At 39.4% G+C, this 23,147-nt stretch overlaps 1 protein-coding gene across 2 annotated transcripts; it reads left to right on the forward strand.

The window, feature by feature from the left end:
- The first annotated feature begins 1,494 nt into the window (after positions 1 to 1,494).
- On the forward strand, positions 1,495 to 20,146 carry glyr1 (glyoxylate reductase 1 homolog (Arabidopsis)). Of its 2 annotated transcripts, XM_033644544.2 has the most exons (16): positions 1,495 to 1,604; positions 3,784 to 3,820; positions 3,926 to 4,005; positions 4,090 to 4,228; positions 6,304 to 6,414; positions 7,335 to 7,418; positions 10,793 to 10,846; positions 11,852 to 11,902; positions 12,649 to 12,722; positions 13,071 to 13,170; positions 14,078 to 14,188; positions 14,304 to 14,405; positions 14,674 to 14,836; positions 17,241 to 17,420; positions 17,660 to 17,784; positions 19,334 to 20,146. In XM_033644544.2, exons 1-16 carry the CDS (start codon positions 1,567 to 1,569, stop codon positions 19,406 to 19,408), a joined length of 1,524 nt encoding a protein of 507 aa, XP_033500435.1. In that variant the 5' UTR covers positions 1,495 to 1,566; the 3' UTR covers positions 19,409 to 20,146. The 2 variants fall into 2 exon arrangements, with proteins under 2 accessions (XP_033500435.1, XP_033500436.1); XM_033644545.2 differs by lacking the exon at positions 7,335 to 7,418.
- Positions 20,147 to 23,147: the final 3,001 nt, after the last annotated feature.

Genomic DNA, 23,147 nt, shown 5'->3' on the forward strand with positions numbered 1-23,147 from the left:
CAGGCACCGCTGCGATATGAGTTAATCTGAGAGACAGTGGAGCACAAAGGCTCCGGAGAAGAAGCTGAGTTAGTGACATTCAGAATGGCCGAGTTAGCAAGATGCAGAAATAGAATACGAGAGAGAGAGAGAGAGAGAGAGAGAGAGAGAGAGAAGGAGAGAAGGTGCCCGGTGTATCATAGGGGGGTCCTCTGGCAGACTAGGCCTAAGTCAGCCTAACTAGGGGCTGGTACAGGGCTAGCCTGAGCCAGCCCTAACTATAAACTTTATCAAAGAGGAAAGTCTCCTACACATGCAACGCAGTGCTGGATTGCATGTGTGCTACTGTGGTCATTTTTCTTCATCTCATAAACTGATTTAGCGTAGCATGTGCAGCACATAGACTGATGTCCCACATAGACTAATTAACAGACAGATTAAACGGAGTAGCAGCTCTGTGTCTCCCTTAGTGTGGCTGGAGAACTTATGAGTGAGTGAGTAGGGTGGAGCTGTGCAGAGAGTGTGAGATGAACACTGGTATGCGTTATGTAACGCAACTTGACCTTATATCGATATAAACAGTATTGTCTAAATCTATATCTTGCTTCAAAATATATTGATATATTGTACATAGTCGTGATGTCGTTACAACTTACCCTGGTACTTGGGCAGGTTGTAATGATGGAACTCCTTGTATTTGACATCAGTTGCTGAATTCTGTGATGTAGTTGGAGAAGTTGGGAACATTGCTATTTTTAGTAGACAAATAAGGGTACTTTGTGCCAAAGGTAGAGCTCTTACATAAAAACTGAGCTAGTTAGAGGTGCTGAGACAAGAAGTGTTACAACTCTACCCAGTCTCCCCTAAACGGTTCTTGGTGTATTCTTGGATTTCGTAACACCCTCAGTCTAATTCATCTAGACTTGTAAAGTTTGTTTAAAATTACTTTTTTTTCTGGGGGAGGACCCCCAAACCCCCACCAGAATCTTTTCAAGATTGCTCCCCCATTTTAAAACATAAACCATACATACAAATATACCGCGTCTTTACATTATCACATTTAGGCCAAATCCGTGTTAAGCCTGCCTCTCAAAATAGAAACCAAATGAAATTGCAGTGCTTACCTAGAGACGAAGGTGCCATAGAGATGGTCGTCCTCCCACCAGTGGGTGGCAGTACTGTGAAAAGGAGCTGCACATAGAAACACAGGCTACACAAATAGAAATGTTTTTAATTTAAGATTAAAGCTGGTTAAATATCACACTCAAATTGAATATGAACCATACCATCCATTCATTTGTCGCATGTAGATTTATCACAGCATCTGCTTTTATATTGGTGTAATGTTATAGCCTAGTCATTTCCCTCTTTTTGATGTTTAGTTCTTTACACATAAACAAAATACTATTCATTTATATATTAAATGTGTTTTGGCTTGTCAGAAACCAGTTTTCAGAATAATGCAAAGTAAAAATAAACAGCCAGGCGGATGTTACATAGAGAGGAAGGGCTTGTTCTCACATGTGATTAGTGGGTGTGTGTTGTCTTTTCCCCTCATTCAGTGCGACGTTTTATTAAAGTTGTAAGATGGCGACGGTGCATTTGAGGATCGGGGACCTAGTGTGGTGAGAAAACCTCAAAACATTGTCAGACCCCTCCGGTTCTGTTAAATCATCTTGTATTGCATGCAGCAGTGTTTCATTAGTTAGTTTAACGCTTATAATTCATGTTTGTGACAACCAGATGCAATTCATGGAAGTGTTCTCGTACTCGGTTAGTTGATGGTCAACCCAAACAAATTGCTAGCCAAGCTGACTCAGCCAGCAGCCGTCGTTAGCTACTAGCTAGCGGGTAACTTAAAAGAATAAGGTTTAGACCGAAGAGAGAGGGGTCTTCCCCCCGGATACTAGTCTTTTCAACTTTAAATTCTTGCCTCGACGGGTTTATCTGTAGAGCTTCGCTTAATACTTTTAATTTTCAGTACTGTAGAAGTGTTGTGGTCTGTGACGAGCTTTGCTAGCACCGTAGCATAAGCGGATATTTAGCTAACTGTTGGTAGCTTCACGTCTGCTAGGCTTCCGTGTTAACTGTTGCACCTCTTTCTCTGCAGACTACAATGATTTACAGATTGTCCTTAGAGAATGAACTCTGCTTAATTGAACATTGAGAAGTTTGATGATTTATTTGTAATGAGAATAATGCCAAATGGGTGGTCTTATATTGCCTTGTAGCAGTTTGTATTGCTCAAGATGGTATTACCTGCACTGCAAAGTGTCAATACAAGTAACAGGGGCTAGTTGCCTTTAAACATTTGCAACACGCATTTCGAAATATTGTTAAATTTACGCTGATACACGGGTACCTCTAAACTACATGCAACTTAAAGGGCATCACCACCTAAATCAAGAATGTCAACATGTTATTTCCACGGCCTCAAAAGAGTTAAAGCAATGTCTGTTAACTTGAGCTACTCTCTCTCAAAGCCAGAAACCAGACCTGTGTGTCAAATCATGTGATGTCATCAAGTATAAATTTGGAGGTGCTCCATAGACTATGAATGGGAGACTGATTTGGGGTGGTGGTGGGGAATCAAATTAAGTGTACCCATATGGACCAATCATCATGAAGTCCAACTTACAACAGTCACGTCTGAGTAGACAACAAGCAGTTTATTTCAGTTGCAGAGATATGTAAAACTGGCAAACTTGTTTATGTCTGTTGTCATTTTCAGCCATAACTGTAACGTCTAAAGATACATAGTGAGACACTAGTCCGACCTATCTGAAGCCTCTGCTGTGCTTATTTTATGTACTGCGTTGCTCCGCTGTGATCTTAGATAAATCAAATCTTCTGATATAGAAGCTAAGCAGTGTACTGCTGTGGTCAGGGCTGCAGTGAAACATAATTTAGTCACCCAAGGAAATCAATATCAATGTTAGTGAATGCTATATTCGAATATTTTCTCCGCTTTACCTTACACACTAACCAGCTGCAGTAAGCCAACAACTTAAGTGTTGGTAAGTTAAGCTACTGTTTTTGTCAATGGAGTCTGGTGGCTTTGATACAACAGCTTCAAATTCCTGCTGGAAAAGACTATTGGACAGCAAGGTAAAATGGTGAAAATATTCTAAATACAGTGTACACTCACACTGATACAGATTTTATAAGTGAGTTTGTTTTCAGCTGGCTAAAAAAACCCAAAACAAGCTGACACAGCATTTGCTCAGCGCCATTTGAGTTTATGTACATGATGCGCGAGTTTTCTTCCTGGAAGTTATTGTAAGTAAACATGTTACACGGTCTATACTCAGAACATCATATTTTTGTAAATGTGAGGTACTGTAGTGGCTACCTAAGTTGCTGTTACATCTCTCAGAACACTGCAAAATCATGAAATGTGGCAAGAGGAAATATTTCTATAACATATGAGGACATAACTGCAAACAAGAAAGATAAAAAGAACAAGTAGAACCCTATTAACACTGACAAAAATGGGATAAACATTTGTTGATACCTCCAACAAAATGAAACACGTCTCACTACATGAGGTATCGTGAGCTTCCATCGGTTTATGTTGTAAGGGTTTTCACTATTTTGTCAGTTCTCTGTGTTCAAGAATCTTAATATAGTGTTTGTATCTCTGTAAAGTTTGGGTGCTCTGATGGCAAAAGGCACATCCCCTCTGGTCACAAAATTGGACCTGAGCAGTGCCAGAATCCTTAGATTCCCAGAGTGTGATGTAATGTCTCTCTGTACTAGCAAGAAAGACTGATACCAGACCTCAAAGTATCACTCTTCTTTCAGGGGGAAGCTTGGTCGTTACCCACCATGGCCAGGGAAGGTGAGAAGTGAAAACATGCCAGTGGCTGCTTAAAGGCCAGATAGATTTGAACAACTGCATGACAAATGTTACTCTAATGTTTGACTATATTTATTCTCATTTCAGGTAGTAAGCCCTCCTAAGGACTTGAAAAAGCCCAGGGGCAAAAAATGCCATTTTGTGAAATTTTTTGGAACTGAAGACCAGTAAGTGAACCACCAGTTCTGACTGACCTTGCATATCCTTCATCAACAAATGTGTAAGAACTATGTTTCTGTGTGCCTGTTCAGTGCCTGGATCAAAGTAGAACAGCTGAAGCCCTACCATGCCCACAAAGAGGAGATGATCAAGATAAATAAAGGAAAGCGCTTCCAGCAGGCGGTCGATGCAGTGGAAGACTTCCTAAAGAAAGCAAAGGGGAAAGAACAGGTGAAGGGGGGTGGGGGGTTCCTACATCACATAATCCAGTATTTGAGATAAAACTAGCAATTCTAAATAGATTGTGCTTACCCGTACTCTTCAGAAAAAAAATCATTCCCTTGCTTTCATATGTTTTTTTTAGTCTCATGTACAGAATGCAAGGATTTTAGGCAAGGGGGATGGTTAAATGCGTACAGACTTCTGGTGTACCATGAGGTTACAGGTTGAAGCACTTCAACCTCAAAAGAACTCTTGGGAAACACTGAACATGACACATAATGAGATGTAATGTTGACAGAGAATGTTGGTATACATTTTCATGTTGGAGGTTAGGGAAAATGGACATCATGAATGTCTCTGAATGAATGTGTCATTTCTTGTATACCTCTTTTGTTTCACTTAAAAGTGCCCACTAGACCTGCCCTGTGAACATCAGTAGCCCTTTTTACACAGAGATTGCACAGTAGGTTGGCTATGAAGTCCCATCTTTGCGTTGGCTTTGCATTTTTATACAGTACCAAACAACAGTGCCATCATTCCACTCCAGTATGTGATTTCAGACAGTATGCCAGCATCATGGAATCAATAGAGGCTTGATGGGTGTGACGTGTAACACAATAGCGTCGCCTCTAGCGTGACATAGACAGGTCAGCAGCGCTTTCTAAACAATAACAATGGTGTAAACATGGCAATAACAATTTACCTCACCTGTTATATGGCAGCTGATCTCCCGCTGCTCGGAGGGTAAGGAGCTCCTGGACCTCATTGTTTTCCCACTTTGTGAACATTTTCGTCCGCCGTTCTTAGTTAGATGCTAACTGCTAGCAGCTACTTTTTAAATCTCCTGCAGTGAGTCGAACACATGCTGCCAAAATATCACACCTGTGCTGCCCATGATTCCATCCTTTCGACTGTCCACTTTGTACAAATCTCATTTTGGTGCTGTTAATATCTCTGAGAGACAACTCTGTCCCCCCCGTTATGTGATTGTACGTTTTATACAGATCAGCGAGGTGACCTAATGGTGTGAAATTCCTGCCTTGAAGAGGCAGTGTAAAAGCAACTAGTGATTCATATTATTAATCAAGGAACTCATGATTTGAATCTCACTGTCAGTCGAAGCATCAGATTTGTTGTCTCTGTCATTGGACACAGTATTATCAGCATGGCAGACATGTTTTACAAAACAGTCTTGTTTCAAATTGAGCTAACTGCAAACGTAACTTAAACTTAACTGGAAATAAAGAACAGTAATGGAAAAGGAGGGCGGAGTAGCGTGAGTTGTCAGTTGTGTCTGCACACTCTGATACTCTAAGGTAAGGTGTCCAAATTCCAGGAATATTCAAGGTAACTTTACATGGGGATTTCTGGGAAATAACTAGAATAAAATTGTTTATTTGCGCAGGCTGTATTCATTGTGTCAGATACATATAGAAATAACTATTTTCCCACATCAGAAGCCGACATAAACCTGTCTCATAGAAATTAAAAAATCAATTTATTGATTAACCCTCTGAAGACTAAGCCCTTATGTTCAAAAACAGAACATTCTTTGAAAATGAAAATCCAATAATTAGCTGAATCATCAGTTTGTCAAATACATACAATGTGAAATATACCAAATGGTAAGTTAGCTAGCTAGCAAGTTAACTAATGTGATATTGCCCAGCCCTGCTATTATGCCACCACAGCGCAACCAAAACAAACACAGATGCGGAACTGGTTTGTTTCCAGCACTGAAATTGATGGAATCAAATGAACAGTTAATATTGTGAGATTTTACTCAATAAGTCCTGCTCTTTCAAACCTTCCTCGTGAATTCTCCTAGGTCTTATGTTCAGTCTCAGCAAATGTTTGGTCAAGTGGACACATGGTCTCTCTTTAGGCTGCCCACCTGAGTGGAAGCATACAAGAGAATTCAGTCATCCCTTTTCCCAAGTGTATTTGTAACCTGTTCAAAGTTATTTTCGAAACCCTCCTACATTTATAACAGTCATCAGGTTGCCAAGAACTGTCTTGACATGCAAAAAATAGCAGCAAAATATCATTAGTTGTTGATCTTTTTTTGACCTTTTTTTTAACAGAACTCGGATGGGAAAGGAGACTCAAAAGGAAAGAAGACATCCAACAAGCCACTGAAAATACTGGAGGAGGATGATGAGGATCTCAGTGCCCTGAAGGACCCCTCTGAAAAGGTCAGTAGAACACTGACAAGTTAAACTATTGTCCTGTCAAGCATTAGTTAAATCGTGTTTAATTCAAAATAAACACTCTTTAGAAAAGACAACAAACACAGTAAAATGAGGCTTGGAAAAAGTGAAGCAAAGAGAGTGACACTGATTTACAGACAGTTAATGAGTTCTGAACTCCATCCTTCCCTCCTTAGTGCACCGAGCCATGCACAGGTTTTTTCATTGACTGTAGGGAATGTCAACTTGAGGATAAGATCTGTGATCTGTATTTCTGTTAATGTTCAAAACCCAGGCATGAGCTTTCACCCCAAAAGCAATCTGATGAAATTGTCTCCACTAAACCTGCAATGTGCATTTAATGGATTACAATTTAAAGTGACAACATTCCTGCTAAGTATTGCAATGTCATAACAGCAAAAACAGTCACAAATTTTACCTTGTTGAATCTAATAATACAAAGCGAATACTGGGGCTTACAGTATGGATACTAATGTTTAGCCACACCTATCTGAGGTCCCAGTGAACGATTCTGGGTTTTTGTGTTTTTGGTTTGTAATTGGGGTGATTTGCCTGCAGGAACTCAGTGTAACATAACACGTAGCCATTATCTCAGGTTCTGCTTTTGTTTCCACTGTCCTCCTCTGCTTTGACTTAAAGTTCTAAAACTTAACTTGGGCACTGTTCAGATGATGATGCTAAATCCAAGTTCTAGGTACTGTCAGGGGTTGCCTGCAGTGCCTGCAAGAGATTTCTCCACTCCAATACAGTGGAATGGAAGTGGATGAATGGAATTTTATATTTGGTCCTCAACACTGTCTCTTCCATATATGACAGAGAAAACATCCCCCACTACGGCAGACATGGACCTCTAAAAATTCACCCTTTGATTTAGAAGGTGAATATGTGTCTCTCTCCTCCTTAAGGACTTAACTGACTCTGACCCCGAGCCGTCCACTATTGAGAGGCTGGGGGCTGGACCTGGCTCAGGATTCAAATGGGAAAGCAGTGTAGGTGAACCCCCTTCCCAACAAGCCTGCCTTGCCTTGCTTTTTTCCTACCTGACCTTAAGCTTTGGCTTTAATCACCAGCAACTGCAGACCTTTCCCTTCTGACCTGTTTGGTGCTCACTCTTGACTACTGAAACTGTTTGTTTGGCTTGTGCTGTTAAAATGGTCACCAGCTCTGTACTGTATGTGGAGGCTCAAGAGGGGCTGACGTTTGATTCAGTTGACCCAGAAATGTATGATTTCCTGATAAGCTTCCTGCTTTTTATGTGTGTCTGGTAGTAAAGAGAGCCAACCAGCTCCTCAGGAGCGGGGTTGATGACCACTCTAAATTCAGCTCTGTGTGTGGGCAGTTTGTGCAGACCGAAGGTGTTGGCTTCAACCCATTAGGGGTGTACCATATCATATTGTTCACGATAGGGCCGGTACGATTTTTAATATGATAAAAGAAATACATATTGTAGTAATGGCAATATTCTGACTTGTTGACATAATGACATCATACTGCACAGCACCAACAAGCATGACTGAAAGCTCTGTGGTGGAGGAGTTATGTTCTAAAAAGGAGAGTGACTTCAGTAGTGTGGAATCAAATGTTTATGAACAGTCCTGGGGTTGTATACAAAGCTGCTGCTAAAAGTTGCTCCTAGTGATGAAATTCTAAGAAAATTCTTAGAATTGTGACCTTTTCTTAGAATTTCCCCTTAAGGTTAAGACTAGGACCTTGAAAAGTTAAAAGTTATTCACACAGCCCTTACACAAATTGTTAGGAGTAAGGAGAAGGTCTTTAAAGAGGCTCAAGAGTTTCTTAAGCAGAGAAGAAAATGGCAGAAAGATAAAGAGATCAGAAAAATAAACAAATACTGGATGACAGTGAGTAAATTAAATGCTACGTTCTACATTGTGCAGGGATAATATTTATCGTCAATTTCATTAGGGATACACATACATTTCTCACCCAACGCAATAACACCAAAAAATAAAATGATCAGAATAATAAGATATTTGAAAAACTGGAAAAATTACATCACAGCAGTGATGACTTGTGTCTGTCTCAACCCTCTATCAGCAGTGATCTACACTAACAATGACAACACTTTCAAAGCCAGCACTTCATTTAATCACCTCTGATCGGATTGATTGACTGATCAATCAAACTGATCAGCAGAGGTCCCAGTGATGCATGTTGCGCCACCCAGCAGACTTCTGCTGGCGGATGGGTGGGGAGTTACAGGCGCTCGTGGCACGGGGGAAACCAAACACGGTTCATCTGCACACACTGCCATGACAGAGCTGGTTGAAAATAGGCAGCGTTTCCCTTTACACTTCTTTATGGTCTGTTGATTTGTAAACAGAATCAGCTCATTTCCTTGTTGTATTTGCCATGTTCTTTTGTTTTCAGAAACCTAAATGACAGGACAAGATGGAACTGTGAATGTTAACTTATTCAGAATTCATCAGTTCTGCTGACATGGAGAATCAGATAGTCATCTAGTTTCAGAGAACTCAAACTTGGCCATTCTGTGAGAGATACATCACAAAAGCTCATTTTTTACTGTGTGATATGCTAACACATTATGCCTTCACATGATGACCTTATACTTCATCTTCACTTACTGGCTTTAGGGTATTAGCTAATATTCAGTGTAGAGAGGGAGACCACCTGTAACTGTCACTTCATAGGCCAGTCAAACTGTACATTATATAAAGCATGTGGATTTGTGTCAGTTCACCTCTAGTTCTGCTGAACAGCAAACTGTGTTCTTCTTGCTCTGTATTGGTGTAAGTATTCCAAAGGTCAGCCATTTAAACTAACATGCTGTTGGTGTTTTTTTAACCTGAATGTTTTGTGCAGCAGTTGAACACATATCGGGTTTTCGCTGGTTATGGAGTTAATTAGCCTTCACCATTAACACTCCAGGGTAACATCAGATCTTTAGACTATGGACGGAATCACCTCCAAATATGGGTGGGCAATATATGGAATATACTTGATAGGACTGCACAATATTGTAAAAAACTATGACTTAAAGTAAGAAAATTAAAACATAGTGGTGGGGCTTTTACTCACCACAGCTGCAGAGGCTACCAGCTTCATTTGAAACAGACTACATTATAAAAGGACCGTTATTTATTAATCCCTCTGTATCTTTATATTTTTACTTTTTATCCGTTCCCGTTGCCTTGATAAAGTTAATGCATCGCGCTGTCATGTCAAACTCAACACTTTCTGAAATTGTTTCAAATTAAAAGCCCCTTATAACCTCGGCTGAGAGAATCCCTTTATTTTCTAAATAGACTTTTATTGTGAGGGGTGGTGGGGGGCTGGTCTGCTAAGTGCTCAAAGAGGGAGAGACAAGAGAGAGAGGCGAGCGGAGCGAGCAAAGAGCTTTCTTCAGAGCTGCTTTTCTGAAGCAAAACAAAAGTTTACATGTTCTCAAAAAAGGGAAAACATTGCATGTCCTGCGATTTGACTATCACACATGCGCACATCGCGATGGTGATGTTCAAACGATATATCGTGCAGCCCTAATACTTGAAGAATTGTGGCTTGTTCCATGTGGAATGTATAAAAAAAGACAAATTTGAAAACACTGAATAAAAAGGGTAACGTAGTCACACACACACACACACACACAGAAAGACTCACAAACATGGTTTGTCACACACACTACTTCGCCCATCCTGATCACTTTCTTCTGAGCGATAGTGTGTGAGCAGGCGAAGGGTGTTTCTCATCTGCAGGGCTCTAGACCGCAACTGTTATTCACATTTCACAACCATGGAGCACCAGTTCGACTTGCAAATAATATGAATTTATGAAGGGAAGCGCTGTCAGTGTGTTTCCCTCTCAGAGTGAATAAGTCCTCACGTTTAAAGGTGCTGCTGTAATTTAATGTAAACTGTCTGCTAACTGCAAACATCTTACTGTTAACCAAGTTCACGGCAAAAACATCAACACCTCAGGCCCGGGCCGAGCCGGGTGCTTCAAAATTAAAGCACAAATGGTTCCACTTTGATTTTTTAAATTCTAACAATACTTTATTTAACTTTATCATAACAATACTTATTTAACTGAATTATGACAGGAGCTACTTTAGCTTTTTTAAAACTGTAGTTCATGTAATTATTTTGTTTAAGTGAAGATTTCAAAATTTCGCGATATAATCCAAAAGTATTGCTATATTATTTTTAAGCTATATTGCCCAGCCCTACATCCAATTTCTTTTACTACATAATTATGGCAGTTTGTATAAAGACCCTGGTGGGAGCCCTGATGTGTCAGCATGGTGTGGTGTACAGTAAGTGGTTTCTGCACTCTGGTCACTACATAAGCATAGAAAACACTGTCACAGTGATTTCTTTTTCTGTTGCAGCCTGTGAAGGACGACCCACATTTCCATCACTTCCTACTCAGCCAGTCTGAGAAGGTAAGAGGAAGCACGCTCAGTATTTTGACACCTGCACCCTATAATTTTTTTCTTTCCTCCTTTTTTAAATTATTCATTTGCTCTACATGTCTGATTTCGTTCGTTAAGGAATCTGGTGCTCTGTAGTCTTGGTCCGCTTGACTCTGATTTGGTCAGTGCTGATGAAGAGACAGCAGTGTTTCTAGTGGTACCCCCTGTGTGGGCCTGTAACAGTTAAACTGAAACAATCTCTGGCAAAACTGATAAATCCTTTGTCAGCCTGTCATAGGGGTTTGGGCAGTGACGTTTCTACTTTGAGCCCATGATGACCCTGGGCACAGGTCCAAGTTAAAGTCTAGTGTCTTAAATATATATGCAATGATCCCTAATGGGTTGGTAGTTACAAAATATACAGAAACAAAACAATTTCATTCCATCATTTGAGTGTATGAGGTGATGCACCAATCAAATACATCAACTGAATACACAATATTGGCAATGACATTGGAGGGGATGCTGACCAGATGTTTCCAAACGGTGACTGATGTGCTCTGAATGCTGTTTGTTTGTAGCTCTTATTTTATCAAATGTTTACTACAAAATTTTGTTATCACATAGTTCGTTTTACTTAAATGTAAATTAATTCCTACAAAGTATACTGTTCACTATATTGGCATTTTTTCGTCACTGTGTCTGTGATTTTTGTAGCTTCCTCTTGGATGCGTGCTGCTTATAGTTTGGCACCTGGTTACCACTTTTATGAAGTCCCAACCTACCCTGCGTGCTGTGCTAAAGAATGTCCTGACTGTAGAAAAATGATAAGAAAATAAGAAAATCCAGGCAGGGGGCAGAGGCCCTGCAGAAAAAAATACTTACTTTAGTATGGTCTATACATTGTTGTTTAGGAAAATCCTGCGTAATTTTCTTGTAAGATGCAGTGAATCCAATATGAAATTGGCATTTTCTTTGTGACGTGTGTAGAGAATGTTGGTCACATCTATATGATAGTTTCTACACTGCCCACAGCCAGCCTCATCAATGGAACCCATCAGCAAGCGCCTAAAGATCATTGAAGAGGTAAAGTAACTAGTAATTTTCTAGTAAAACTAACCAGTCAAAATGTTCCAACTTTTATGAATTTATTTTAACCTCTTCTACTCCACCCCTCATACAATAGACACATTTTTGTCTTTTTGTGGGGCACAGGGAATCTTAAGCACGTCAACAGTATATGCTACATAGAAGTGGTCTACATCATCTGAAAGCTGGGAACCTGAAGATTAATTTGAGATGCATCTTAGCTTTGTGTGTCAGGTTTTTCTAGTCATGAATCTGTAATAAACATTGTGTTTTGGTTAGATGCTTATTCAAACTTATAAGCATAGAGTTTATAATTTCAAAAAAATAGTTTTGCTACAATAAGATGGCTACTATGGAACTAACGGCATGACACATGATCAAAATTGGGCTCATTGAATCCACAAGAGTCTCAGCTTTCCACTCAGACCCCATTTATGCAATTTCAAGACCGTTTAGGTGACCCCAGTATTTAAAATTTTTTATTTCAAATACAATAAAAATTAAAGTCTTTTAATTTTATGTAGTACAGACTCAACCTGTTACAGCCTTTGAAAGACAGTAATGTCAGCGGGGAATGCTCGTGTCTGCACGGAGTGGAAGAAGTTCATATTCATTTGAACTTCTACAATTGAATTTTACATTTTGGGAATATATTTGGTTTAGAAAATAATGCATAGCAAAGCTAAATAAGGCCTCACTTTCCCCTCAGTATGAAATTGACGGTGTTGCTTTTCACTGTGCAGGAAACAGGGTCAACATCCATCCAAGCAGCAGACAGCACAGCCATCAATGGCAGCATCACACCCACAGATAAAAGGTATTCACACATCCTCAAAATGACTCAGTAAATTTAACCAAAAACACAGAACTGGCTTAAAGGAATACTTAACCCACAAAATGACCATTTGTTGATGTTGAATTTGTAGAGAAAACTTTGTCTGTATGCCTCCACTGAAATTGGGAATATATATTAATTGCCACTGTTAAACGTGGTCCCTTATTTATATACAAATGGTCCTTGTTTGGGTGAAGTATTCCTTTAACACTTATGGATTACTGTTACCAATTTTGTACCTAACCTTTTAATGGGTTACTTGGACATACGAATGCTCATTTTTTTGATCATGTTTGGATTTGTTTGTTGTTTCTGGACTTTGCCCTTCAGGATAGGGTTCCTGGGTCTGGGGCTGATGGGTAGCGGTATAGTTTCCAACCTGTTGAAAATGGGTCATGTTGTCACAGTGTGGAACCGCACAGCAGAAAAGGTACTGTAGTGCAACACAGAGTTACTGTCACACAGGCAATTGCATCATCCAGTGTCAAATAATCACTAATGTATTGTCTGATGAACAAGGTGTCATTAATGTCAGTAGCCCTTATTACACAGAGATCGTGCTAAAGGGCCGCTAAGAAGTCCCTACTTTATGCAGCCGACATTATACGTTATACGGCGCTATACATTAGCAGCTGGTTGCTGTAACTCACAGCTAAGAGAGGTTGCATTGAGTTACATGATGATGCATTCAAGCTCTATTAAGTACAAAAATGAGCAATGGGCAAAGGTAAATTATAACATTATCATGATGTATTCATTGTAAGCTTGTAAAATTAAGTTTTTGGCGAAACTTTAATAAATACAGCTATTTTAGGGAGAAATTTATGTTTTCACAACACTATAAAATAGATATTACAGAGGGAATTATGATATAATGTATATATTAAAAAGACTTTTAAAACATTTTTAAAAGATGTTTTTCATGTGAAAGACTGTCTTAAAGGCTGTTTCATAAATATTAATGATTGAAGTTATGGTCATTCAAAGATAGTGTGATAAAGGGCTTAATGACGTTAAAACAGTCAGGTTGTGTTTTTAGAATGAAGATTTTTTTGTTGCCCTGGTACAAAAGGGGGAATAAATAACAACAAACAAACAAAAATTCAACAACAATGAAAACACTGGCACCAGCTATCAGCCACATTTTAATTTTAAACATTGATACTGGCATTGATGCATCCCTACAATGAACATGACATTAATTGTACCAGAGGATGGCTGCACTGATCAGATGCTTAATAAAAAGATTTGGTACATATGCTGGCAAACCATGGAAGTATGATGTGCTGGCGTACTAATGATGATTTATTAAATAACTCCTGCCTGCTGTGTTCCAGTGTGACCTGTTCATCCAGGAGGGAGCCAGGTTAGGCCGGACTCCTGCCGAGGTGGCTTCCATGTGTGATATCACTTTCTCCTGTGTCTCTGACCCAAAGGCTGCCAGGGATGTAAGTACCAGCTCCACACCAGTAAATGGCTTCCTGTGTAGGCGTGAATCACCTGCTTGTGGGTAAAAAACAAAACAAAAAAAACAACCTTTTTTGTGGATTTGTTGCTCTCCAGTTGGTGTTGGGACCCAGTGGAGTGCTGCAGGGAATCAGGCCAGGCAAATGCTACATAGAGATGTCCACTGTTGACCCAGAGACCATCACAGAACTATCACAGGTAAACACTAACAAAACATACACACAACGTTATCTTAAGCACACAGGAAAAAGTCATGCACTATTGAAATTGTTTTTTATACGCCAAATTCTTTAAATGACTGATGCTTCCCTCCCCCAAAATGTATATACAGTAGTATACGTTATTGTCATTGGAAGAATATAAGTATTGCTGTTTTTAATTAAATATATACAGTAGTAGCACTTACTGTCATTGCATTTTTGTAAGTATTGCTGTATCAAATTGTTATTTAATGTTTGAATGTCAGGTGATTACATCGCGGGGTGGGCGTTTCCTGGAGGCCCCAGTGGCAGGAAGTCAGCAGCTCTCCAATGATGGGATGCTGGTCATCCTGGCAGCTGGTGACAGAAGTGTCTACGAGGATTGCAGCAGCTGCTTCCAGGCCATGGGCAAGACCTCCTTCTTCCTGGGTATGTAGGGTCTACTGATACATGTCAGCTCCCAGTTCAGTAAGACACATGTTATGGGTTCACTGTTGGATAGACTTACAATAGTTTTATCAGACATTAACATGAACAACTTCTTGGCTGTTTGTTGGCTCTGCGGTTGCCAGGCAACCAGCAGAGACTCCAGGAAGTTACTGATCTCTGCTTGGCACATAACCTTCTGTAAATGTTGAAGTGTCATTTTTATGCCTGTGACGCAGGCGATAGCCATGGCCGAATCTTTAAATATTTGTATTGAACAGCCAAATCGGATTTGATTGACATAATTCTAAGTCGGGTACGGCCCTGGGTTTTTGCATAGATTAAACAAGTAAGGTATAACATGTTAATGTTTAGAGGTGCTGGTAGGAGGATTTTGTTACTGTGGACAAAGTCAGGCAGTGTTCATCTGTTTCCAGTCCTTGCACTGCTGAGCTGAGCTAACTGGCTGCTGGCTTGAGTTCGATATTGGTAACCAGTGTTGAGCAAGTTACTTTCAAAATTTAACACATTACATATTACTAGTTACAGTCATTTAAAAGTAACAAGTTACTTTACAGTATTACTGTCTGCACAAAGTAATGTGTTACTGAATACACTACTCTTTTGTTACTTTAACCAAATGACCTCAGGAGAACAACTAGGCATTATAAAATGAAAGAGGGTCATGTTGTTGTACAGCAGGTAATCAACGCACAGTAGCTCCAGTTTATAGCAGGTACAAATCCAGTGGTGGGAGATATTGTACAGCCCAATGAAGTCTCTCCTCCGGCGTGCTGATCTGGCTCATTCTTGTGTTCACATACAGTAGTTACCACTTTTTATTAAAATCCCCTGCTTACATTAACAATACCATGATGATACAGAACAATGAACTAGCCTAGATCCTTTTTAAATAACCAGAAATAACCAGAAAGCCTTGGACACAGAGACAGGCAGGCAGGGAATCGATGTCTGATCAATTATGAGACATGGATAAATATTTGTAGGCCTACAATATGAAACACAATAAACAAATGCTGAGGTTAGAACAACAAACATTTTGGCATACAAATCAGTCACTATGACAGACTCAAATAAATTCACCAGAGCTGGAGGACCCACCTGTCAGTTCCCAGTGTGCCAGTAAGCTTTAACAGTACCAGAGGGAGAGTTGTGTATGAGAAGGGGACAGTCGGCATTACTCCGCTATTGTAGGGGATGTGAAAGGAAAACATCCAACATGCTCACACACACTTGACGACATCACCCAGATATGCTGATCACCGGGACGAGGATAAAATAAACAATAGCAGAATGGGATATGTCATAGGTTTATGAATGGAAACACAGTGAACATGCTAATATGCAATATGGCATCACCCAGGTGTGCTGATAGCTGGCACCCTTCTATTATATGACATATCATGACAAGACATGACAAGACACAAAAACCATCATGGGATTTTTTTCTCTGGTGGCACTGGCAGAAGTGGCACAATATGGATCAATGGAAAATTTAAGCAATAAATACTTAATGTGTGGTTGTAATGCATCACAAGGCATTGTAAATGCAATAATATTACCCCAAATCCTGTTGGTAATGTGTGATAATACTTTGTTACTGCAAAAAGTAATGTGATACTTTAATGTGGTACCCCCATCACTGTTGGTTACAGTCGTCTTTCTGAAAGAAAATAAATATGCGAATTCCCTTTAATGTCTGAATAATCCTGTAAAGGTTAAAAACATCGATATTCAATATTTTTTCAATATTACACGGAAAAATTGACATTTGGGGCATACAAATTTGAATTTTTATTAAAAAATTAATATACCAAAGCTATAACATAACAGTGATGACTTTTCTTTTTTGGTTAGTAGCAGAGAACAGCAGAATGACTGTAGTCAACATTAGCAATAAGAGAGAGCATTGCTGTGGAAAATAAGTATTAAAATGATTTCAAATATTCACTAGTCAGAAATCAATATTTTTAACAACACTAGTAGATTATTAACCAGCAAATAGTGTAGGCTACAATGTCCAGTGTCTTGTCAGTGAATGACCTCTAAAAAAAAAAATCTACCTTTATTTTAGAGAGTCTCTCCTTTGGTTTCTGTCTAGTTTCTGTTTCTGGATGCTTGAGCTGCCGGACGACATCACATGACCACATTTTGAGTTCACTCATTGGTAGAGCTTTTACTGCAAGTCCCCTGCTCTGTGGCTACCCAACATGAGTAAAAAGCCAACTTCAGGCAAACAGAAATTTAGACATGGACACACTAAGGATGATTGTCACGTGTGTGTGGAGACTGTCACATACTCCTAGCTTTATGTGTGCTTACAAATGTGTGTGTGTGTGTGTGTGTGTGTGTGTGTGGGGGGGGGGGGGGGGGGGGGGGGGTTTAGGTGAAGCGGGTAATGCAGCGAGGATGATGCTGATCCTGAACATGGTGCAAGGCAGCTTCATGGCCACCATTGCAGAGGGGCTAACCCTGGCCCAGGCCACAGGCCAATCACAACAGACCTTCCTGGACATCCTGTGCCAGGGCCAGATGGCAAGCACCTTTGTGGACCAGAAATGCCAAAGTAGGTCCACGCAAAGGAAGTTTTAAGTTGTCTTTAAGTGACTTACCTAAACCATGCTCATGGTTGTCTTTTAATTAACTGTATTTCTCAATTTCCTTTTAATGTTGCATGATAATTTTTTTTAGATTTTGGTGCCATAGAAAACAAGTTACATGAACACTGTCAGAGAATTTCAGACAAAAATATTTGAAAATATCTCTAAAGTTATTCAATAATAATCATTTTCCTGCCTTGTCCAGATATTTTACAGGGCAACTTCAAGCCAGATTACTATTTGAAACATATTCAGAAGGACCTGAGGCTAGCCATTTCAATGGGTGACATGGCCAACCATCCAACCCCAATGGCTGCAGCTGCCAATGAGGTACAACTTAGGAATGTTGTTAGTTTTTACAACAATATTATTAATCTTTTGTTTTCTTTCTTTTTTCCTGTGAACTGTTGACCAAAGAATTGCCTTCCTCTTGGTACACATTGATTCTTTGGTTAAAGAGGATGGGGTACATTCCACACTCGGCCTAAGAAATACAATGGATCAATTAGTACATGTGAAGGCTTTAGAGACTAAATGAGTGGAGTGTGACACTGACTGTGTAAAACATAAACAAAAACAGAATGCAATGATTTGCAAATCCTTTTTGACCCATATGCAGTTGAGTACATCATAAAGACAAGATCATTTTATTTTCAAACTCGTGAAACATTTTTATTTAAAATGTAATATAAATATACACTTGTTCTGAATTTAATGCCTGCAACATGTTCCAGTAAAGTTGGAGCAGAGGCATGTTTAGCACTGTGTGACATCACCTTTTCTTTTAACAACACTCAGTAAGTGTTTGGGAACTGAGGACATAAGTTTTAAAAGTTAAATTCTTTCCCATTCATGCTTGATACATGACTTCAGTTGCTCAACAGTCCGGGGTCTCCATAGCCGTATGTTGTGTTTCATAATGCACCACACATGTTCAGCGGGAGACAGGTCTGGACTGCAGGTAGGTCAGTCTAGTATCTGCACTCTTACTATGAAGCCACGCTGTTGAAGCACGTGCAGAATGTTTCTCATTGTCTTGCTGGAATAAGCCGGGGCGTCCCCGAAAAAGACATCCTCTGGATGGCAGCATATGTTCCTCCAAAACCTGCATGTACCTCTCAGCATTCAAGGTGTTTTCACAGATGTAAGAGTTATCCATGATGCCATGGGCACTAACACACAATCTGGGTGGTCCTTTTCCTCTTTAGCCTGGTGAACACGACATCCATGATTTCCAAATACAATTCAAATTCGGCACAAAAGTCCACGTGGACTCAAGAATGAACTGATTAGAATTTGGTGGTCAAAGGTCACTGTGATGTCACAAAACATGTTTTTGGCAATAAGAATTAATATGTTTATCATGTCAAAATATCACACAGATGTTAAAAGGAATAAAATGACCAAGTGATGATATTGTATATCCAAAAGGTCAAAGGTCAGCTTCACTGTGACATGATAATGTTCTGCAAAAAACACTTTTCTGTCCATTACTCAATGCCATGTCTCAGGAACAGAAGGGGAGACATTTGGTCAGATACTGAATTGGTGACACTAATCTTGGGTGTCCACCTTGAAACTTCTAGATCTTCTGTGCTGCTTGGGGAAAATGTGTGTGAAGCATCTGTGTTTTTACAGACATGGATGTAAACTGTAAGTGCAACTTGACTGGTTTGTGGAAGCAAACACCCATGAGATAGGAATTCTGTCCAAGCCATTGTGTGTTTTGGCACGGTACAGAAAATGGAAATTTTCTTCAATCCACCTGCAGTAAAATGAAATTGGTTCTAACATATTAAATATATAACCTATATAACAATAGGGGTGAAGCACATGTAATACACCTGAAACCTCTTTTGTTTGTTCTGTTCCTGTGCAGGTTTACAAGAGGGCTAAGGCACTGGACCAGTCAGACAATGATATATCTGCAGTCTACAGAGCCTACATTCACTAGAGCGAGGTGTGACTTACTTATCCTCTGGACCACACAGTCTTTAATCCCTTTTTATTTCTCCTTTGTCATGTAATGAGTTTTTTGTTTTGTTTTGTTTTAAATTCTAGTTGTTTTATTTCATTTTGCCACAGCGCCAGCCATGTTAGCTGCCCAAAAGTCATGGGGTTGTAATTCCTTTGTTAGAGGCAACCTTGAGCATTGCACTGACTGTACTGGGGGAATATATGCTGTATGAGTGCTCCAGATAAGGTTGTACTACTGCAATTTGCTGTGGGGGCAGTTTTGTGGATGCATAAACCCTAAAGAAGATTGTTTTTTGTTCATGTGCAAATGTTGAGTATATTTAATTGAGTGTGATCTTTGCTTTTCTTTTAAATGTCCAGAATTCCATGAGAGAAAACACCAAGAACATGCCACTGCATTGCCTTAATATTGTAACCCCTCAAGTCTATCAGTTATAGTATTTATTTATGTTTCTTTTTAGGTCTTCTTGGTGCAGTTTGGCCATGGCTTGTTACTGTATTTCACAAGATGATTTATGCTTTTATGTTGGTGTTAATGATAATTTTTGAACAGGTTAAGGACAGAGCAACAATGTGTTGAGGCCTTAAAATGCAGTAATAATTGATACTTCTCATCAAGACTTGAGATTTCCACATTTGAAACCCTTTATTCTTGTGTTTGGAAGAGTTCTCATTTACAGTGTTTTTCTTATTTTAATATATTACTCTGAAACTAGATGAATCCACTTTTTGAGTTGTATTTTAACTGAATGGCATAATTAAGTCCTGATGTCAATTGTGTTTTTATCTGGTAGTTGGAGATAAAAGTTGTGGCTGGGTTTTGAAGGCCAATTTTAGACCATCAATTAACAAAAGTTCACAATTAAAAACCAAGCTAATGAAAGAGTTTCTGGTGGGTCAGTGGTTGGAGAGTTTGTTTCCTTTCAAAGACTGAAACTTAAAGCTGTCGAATAAATACATCTCCAGATCCAGAGTCTGCAGCTGATAGTAGATGGAATGGAGTTATTGAGAAAGTACTACATCAGTATAACCCCAAAACTCACTTCAACTAAACTGTTTGGGTAAATATGGAAATGTAACAATCAGTGTGAATATGAATTCTGTTTTATTTATTTTTTTTACTTCAGGAAGGGGACGATCTTGACCACGTAGTAGAGGTCTTTGCAAGTCCACTCACTTCTTAGCAAACAAGACCTTATTCAGGTCTGAAACATGACAGATAAATTGGCTACATCAACTTCTATAGGCTCATGACAGAGTCATCCTATATGTCGGCTCATAACTTATTTAAATGTCAGTACAGAAACTCCGATACCAAGGATATGTTTGAGGTAGTGAAGAAATGGTGTCTCTGTAACATAGCTTGTCTATCAGAGAGCACTAACAAGTTTGTTAATACGCTGTGAAATGTCCCACTCTCTGCATATACTGAGCGCCATGCCTCAATAAACAGATGTAAAGGTCTTTAAAGATTTGTTTAAAAGAAGAGCATAGGGAAAAATTTTCAGTCACAATTATGTCTTTATGCAGGCAATAGCCGTAGCTTGAGCTGTTATGTTTTCAGGTTTCCGTCCCATTATTGTAAATGCAATATCTCAACAACGCCTCACAGGAATTTCTCCAAATTTGGCACGAACATCCACCTGGACTCAATGATGAACTGCTGAGATTTGGGTGGTCAAAGGTTAAGGTCACTGTGACCTTGTATCTGTCTATTCCTTGTGAATGCAATATCCGATGAAGTCCGGTCTCAGTTGTGCATGCCAGTAAGTCTAATACCCAAGTGGATCCAAGTGCACTCTTAAAAGTTGGGACATAGTTAAATTTGGAATAAACTGTGTGGTGCAGGAAGAGTGACACATACCTAACACTCTTTTCCAGTTTATGTGTCTGTTTATTCTGGAATCAACACATTGACCCACATTCATTTTCTAAATACATTTCTTCTTGTTAGGGTAGATTTTATGGGTCCATTTTGGATTTGGCTCAGAATTTTGGCCCTGGGAAGACCTCTACTATGTAGCCTTACACATACTCTACACAAGTGTGCAGCTGCAAATGACATTGTCCAACATATGTAACATATGTATATGTTGCATACTCAACCAGAGGTGTTCAATACCCGAGAAGGTAAAACAGCTGAGTACTAAAACTGTATCTGTCGGATTTCTGAAGACAAGAAGGCTTCAATCTGTTGGGTGTTAGAGCGCTCTTCATTCTGCTAAAAGTGGTGCGTGAAATAACAGCTTACTGATGTCTGTTAGAAAATTTGCAGAATACGTTTTTGGAATGTGGGTTTTATTTTTGGGCTCGTGTCTATCCCACATGGTGTCAGGAAGTAGGTGAAGTAATAGGGATCGAGATGGTAAATATGACAGCAAATTTCTATCCTCATAAGAAGGAGCACATCACCATGCGAGATGTGACTGATAGAAAACGAGCAAACTAGAAGCAAGCCCTGCTGTTCCTCCACTATAACCCATACAGTATGACATGAATCTAGAGAAAGCAGGAAAGAGTGCACCATTAGAAATTTTAATGGCTTCCTTGCAGGAAAAAGGAGCTCATGGTGTTTTTTTTTTAAGGCCCTTGGTTTAGATCAGTGTAAACTGTAAATTAATACATTACTCATAAAACTGAATCATTATGTTTCATGTAAAGAATCCAGCATCCTGTTTTGAAAGACTTTCTGTTTGCTTAACAAATGATGCGAAAGGTTTTTGATTTAGCTGCCCCTTCCACACTCTAGTATAAAGAACAGTTTTTAGAAGACAGATGTAAATAGCACATTAGGTTGTGTAGGGTTTCTTTTATATCTACAATAACCAGGATTACTGAAAATGACTCATTTTGGTTTTGATTCTACAGAACAACTGTCTAACATCTTTGTTTCTTAATAATGTAGATTGTTCAGTTCAAGTGTAAATGGTTTATTAATATGTGGTTTGTATAATCTGGCTTATTATCGCATTGAAATGACTTGGATCCCGTTAAAGGAAGGAGGGTGTAACTTTGGTTTTGGGGGATATTTATGATTTTGTGTACATGTGGAAATATCAAGACTTTTGTGCTGTTTAATAAATCCTCTCCTGATTACTGACATGTGCATGTTTAATAACTGATCAAGTTAGAATGGCAGCTGTGGCTCAGGAGGAACAGTTGGTAATTATCAATCCTGCCCGGTATTTGGGTGGGGGTGTGTGTGTGTGGGTGTGGGTGTGAGAGAGAGAGAGAGAGAGGGGGGGGGGGGGATAAGAGGCAAATTGAAAAGTACTTTGTCCATTAAGGTAGAAAATGATGCATAAATGCAGTCCGTTTATCATTTTGTTACATTAAAGCTGAAGTGCAGGACTTTGACCCTAAAGAAAAATTTAAACCCAACACTTACGTTTTAGCTTCCATTTTTCACAAGTTGAAGATCTTAGAATTTCATATGCACTCAATAGATACCTTTCTCTGATTTTGATCACAAATTTGTTCAAATCCATGCGAGAGTGAGCACTTCTCCTTTTTCAGCGTGTGATAGGCCTTGGCAGCTCATTATGATGCACTTGACCTAGCACTGTGGACTTTGAAGGATCCAGCCCCTGAAGAAGGACAAAGGCTCTATTTTCCACCAGCCACTTTGAGGTGAGGCCTTCTCACATGAAGGTAAGAACTCATATGTTTGGAGGAATGCAGACTTAAGATACGCCGTAAATCCTGCCGCACATCAC

This window comes from Epinephelus lanceolatus, chromosome 18 (genome assembly GCF_041903045.1).
Source record: "Epinephelus lanceolatus isolate andai-2023 chromosome 18, ASM4190304v1, whole genome shotgun sequence".
In the NCBI taxonomy this organism is placed as follows: Eukaryota; Metazoa; Chordata; class Actinopteri; order Perciformes; family Serranidae; genus Epinephelus; species Epinephelus lanceolatus.

Bases quoted from the DNA above. Each gene is read 5' to 3' on its own strand.
- glyr1 (XM_033644544.2), top strand. From the start codon at position 1,567: ATGGCGACGGTGCATTTGAGGATCGGGGACCTAGTGTG. The intron at 1,605-3,783 runs GTGAGAAAACCT...CTCTTCTTTCAG, and splicing joins AGGATCGGGGACCTAGTGTG to GGGGAAGCTTGGTCGTTACC. The intron at 4,006-4,089 runs GTAAGTGAACCA...GTGCCTGTTCAG, and splicing joins TTTTTTGGAACTGAAGACCA to TGCCTGGATCAAAGTAGAAC.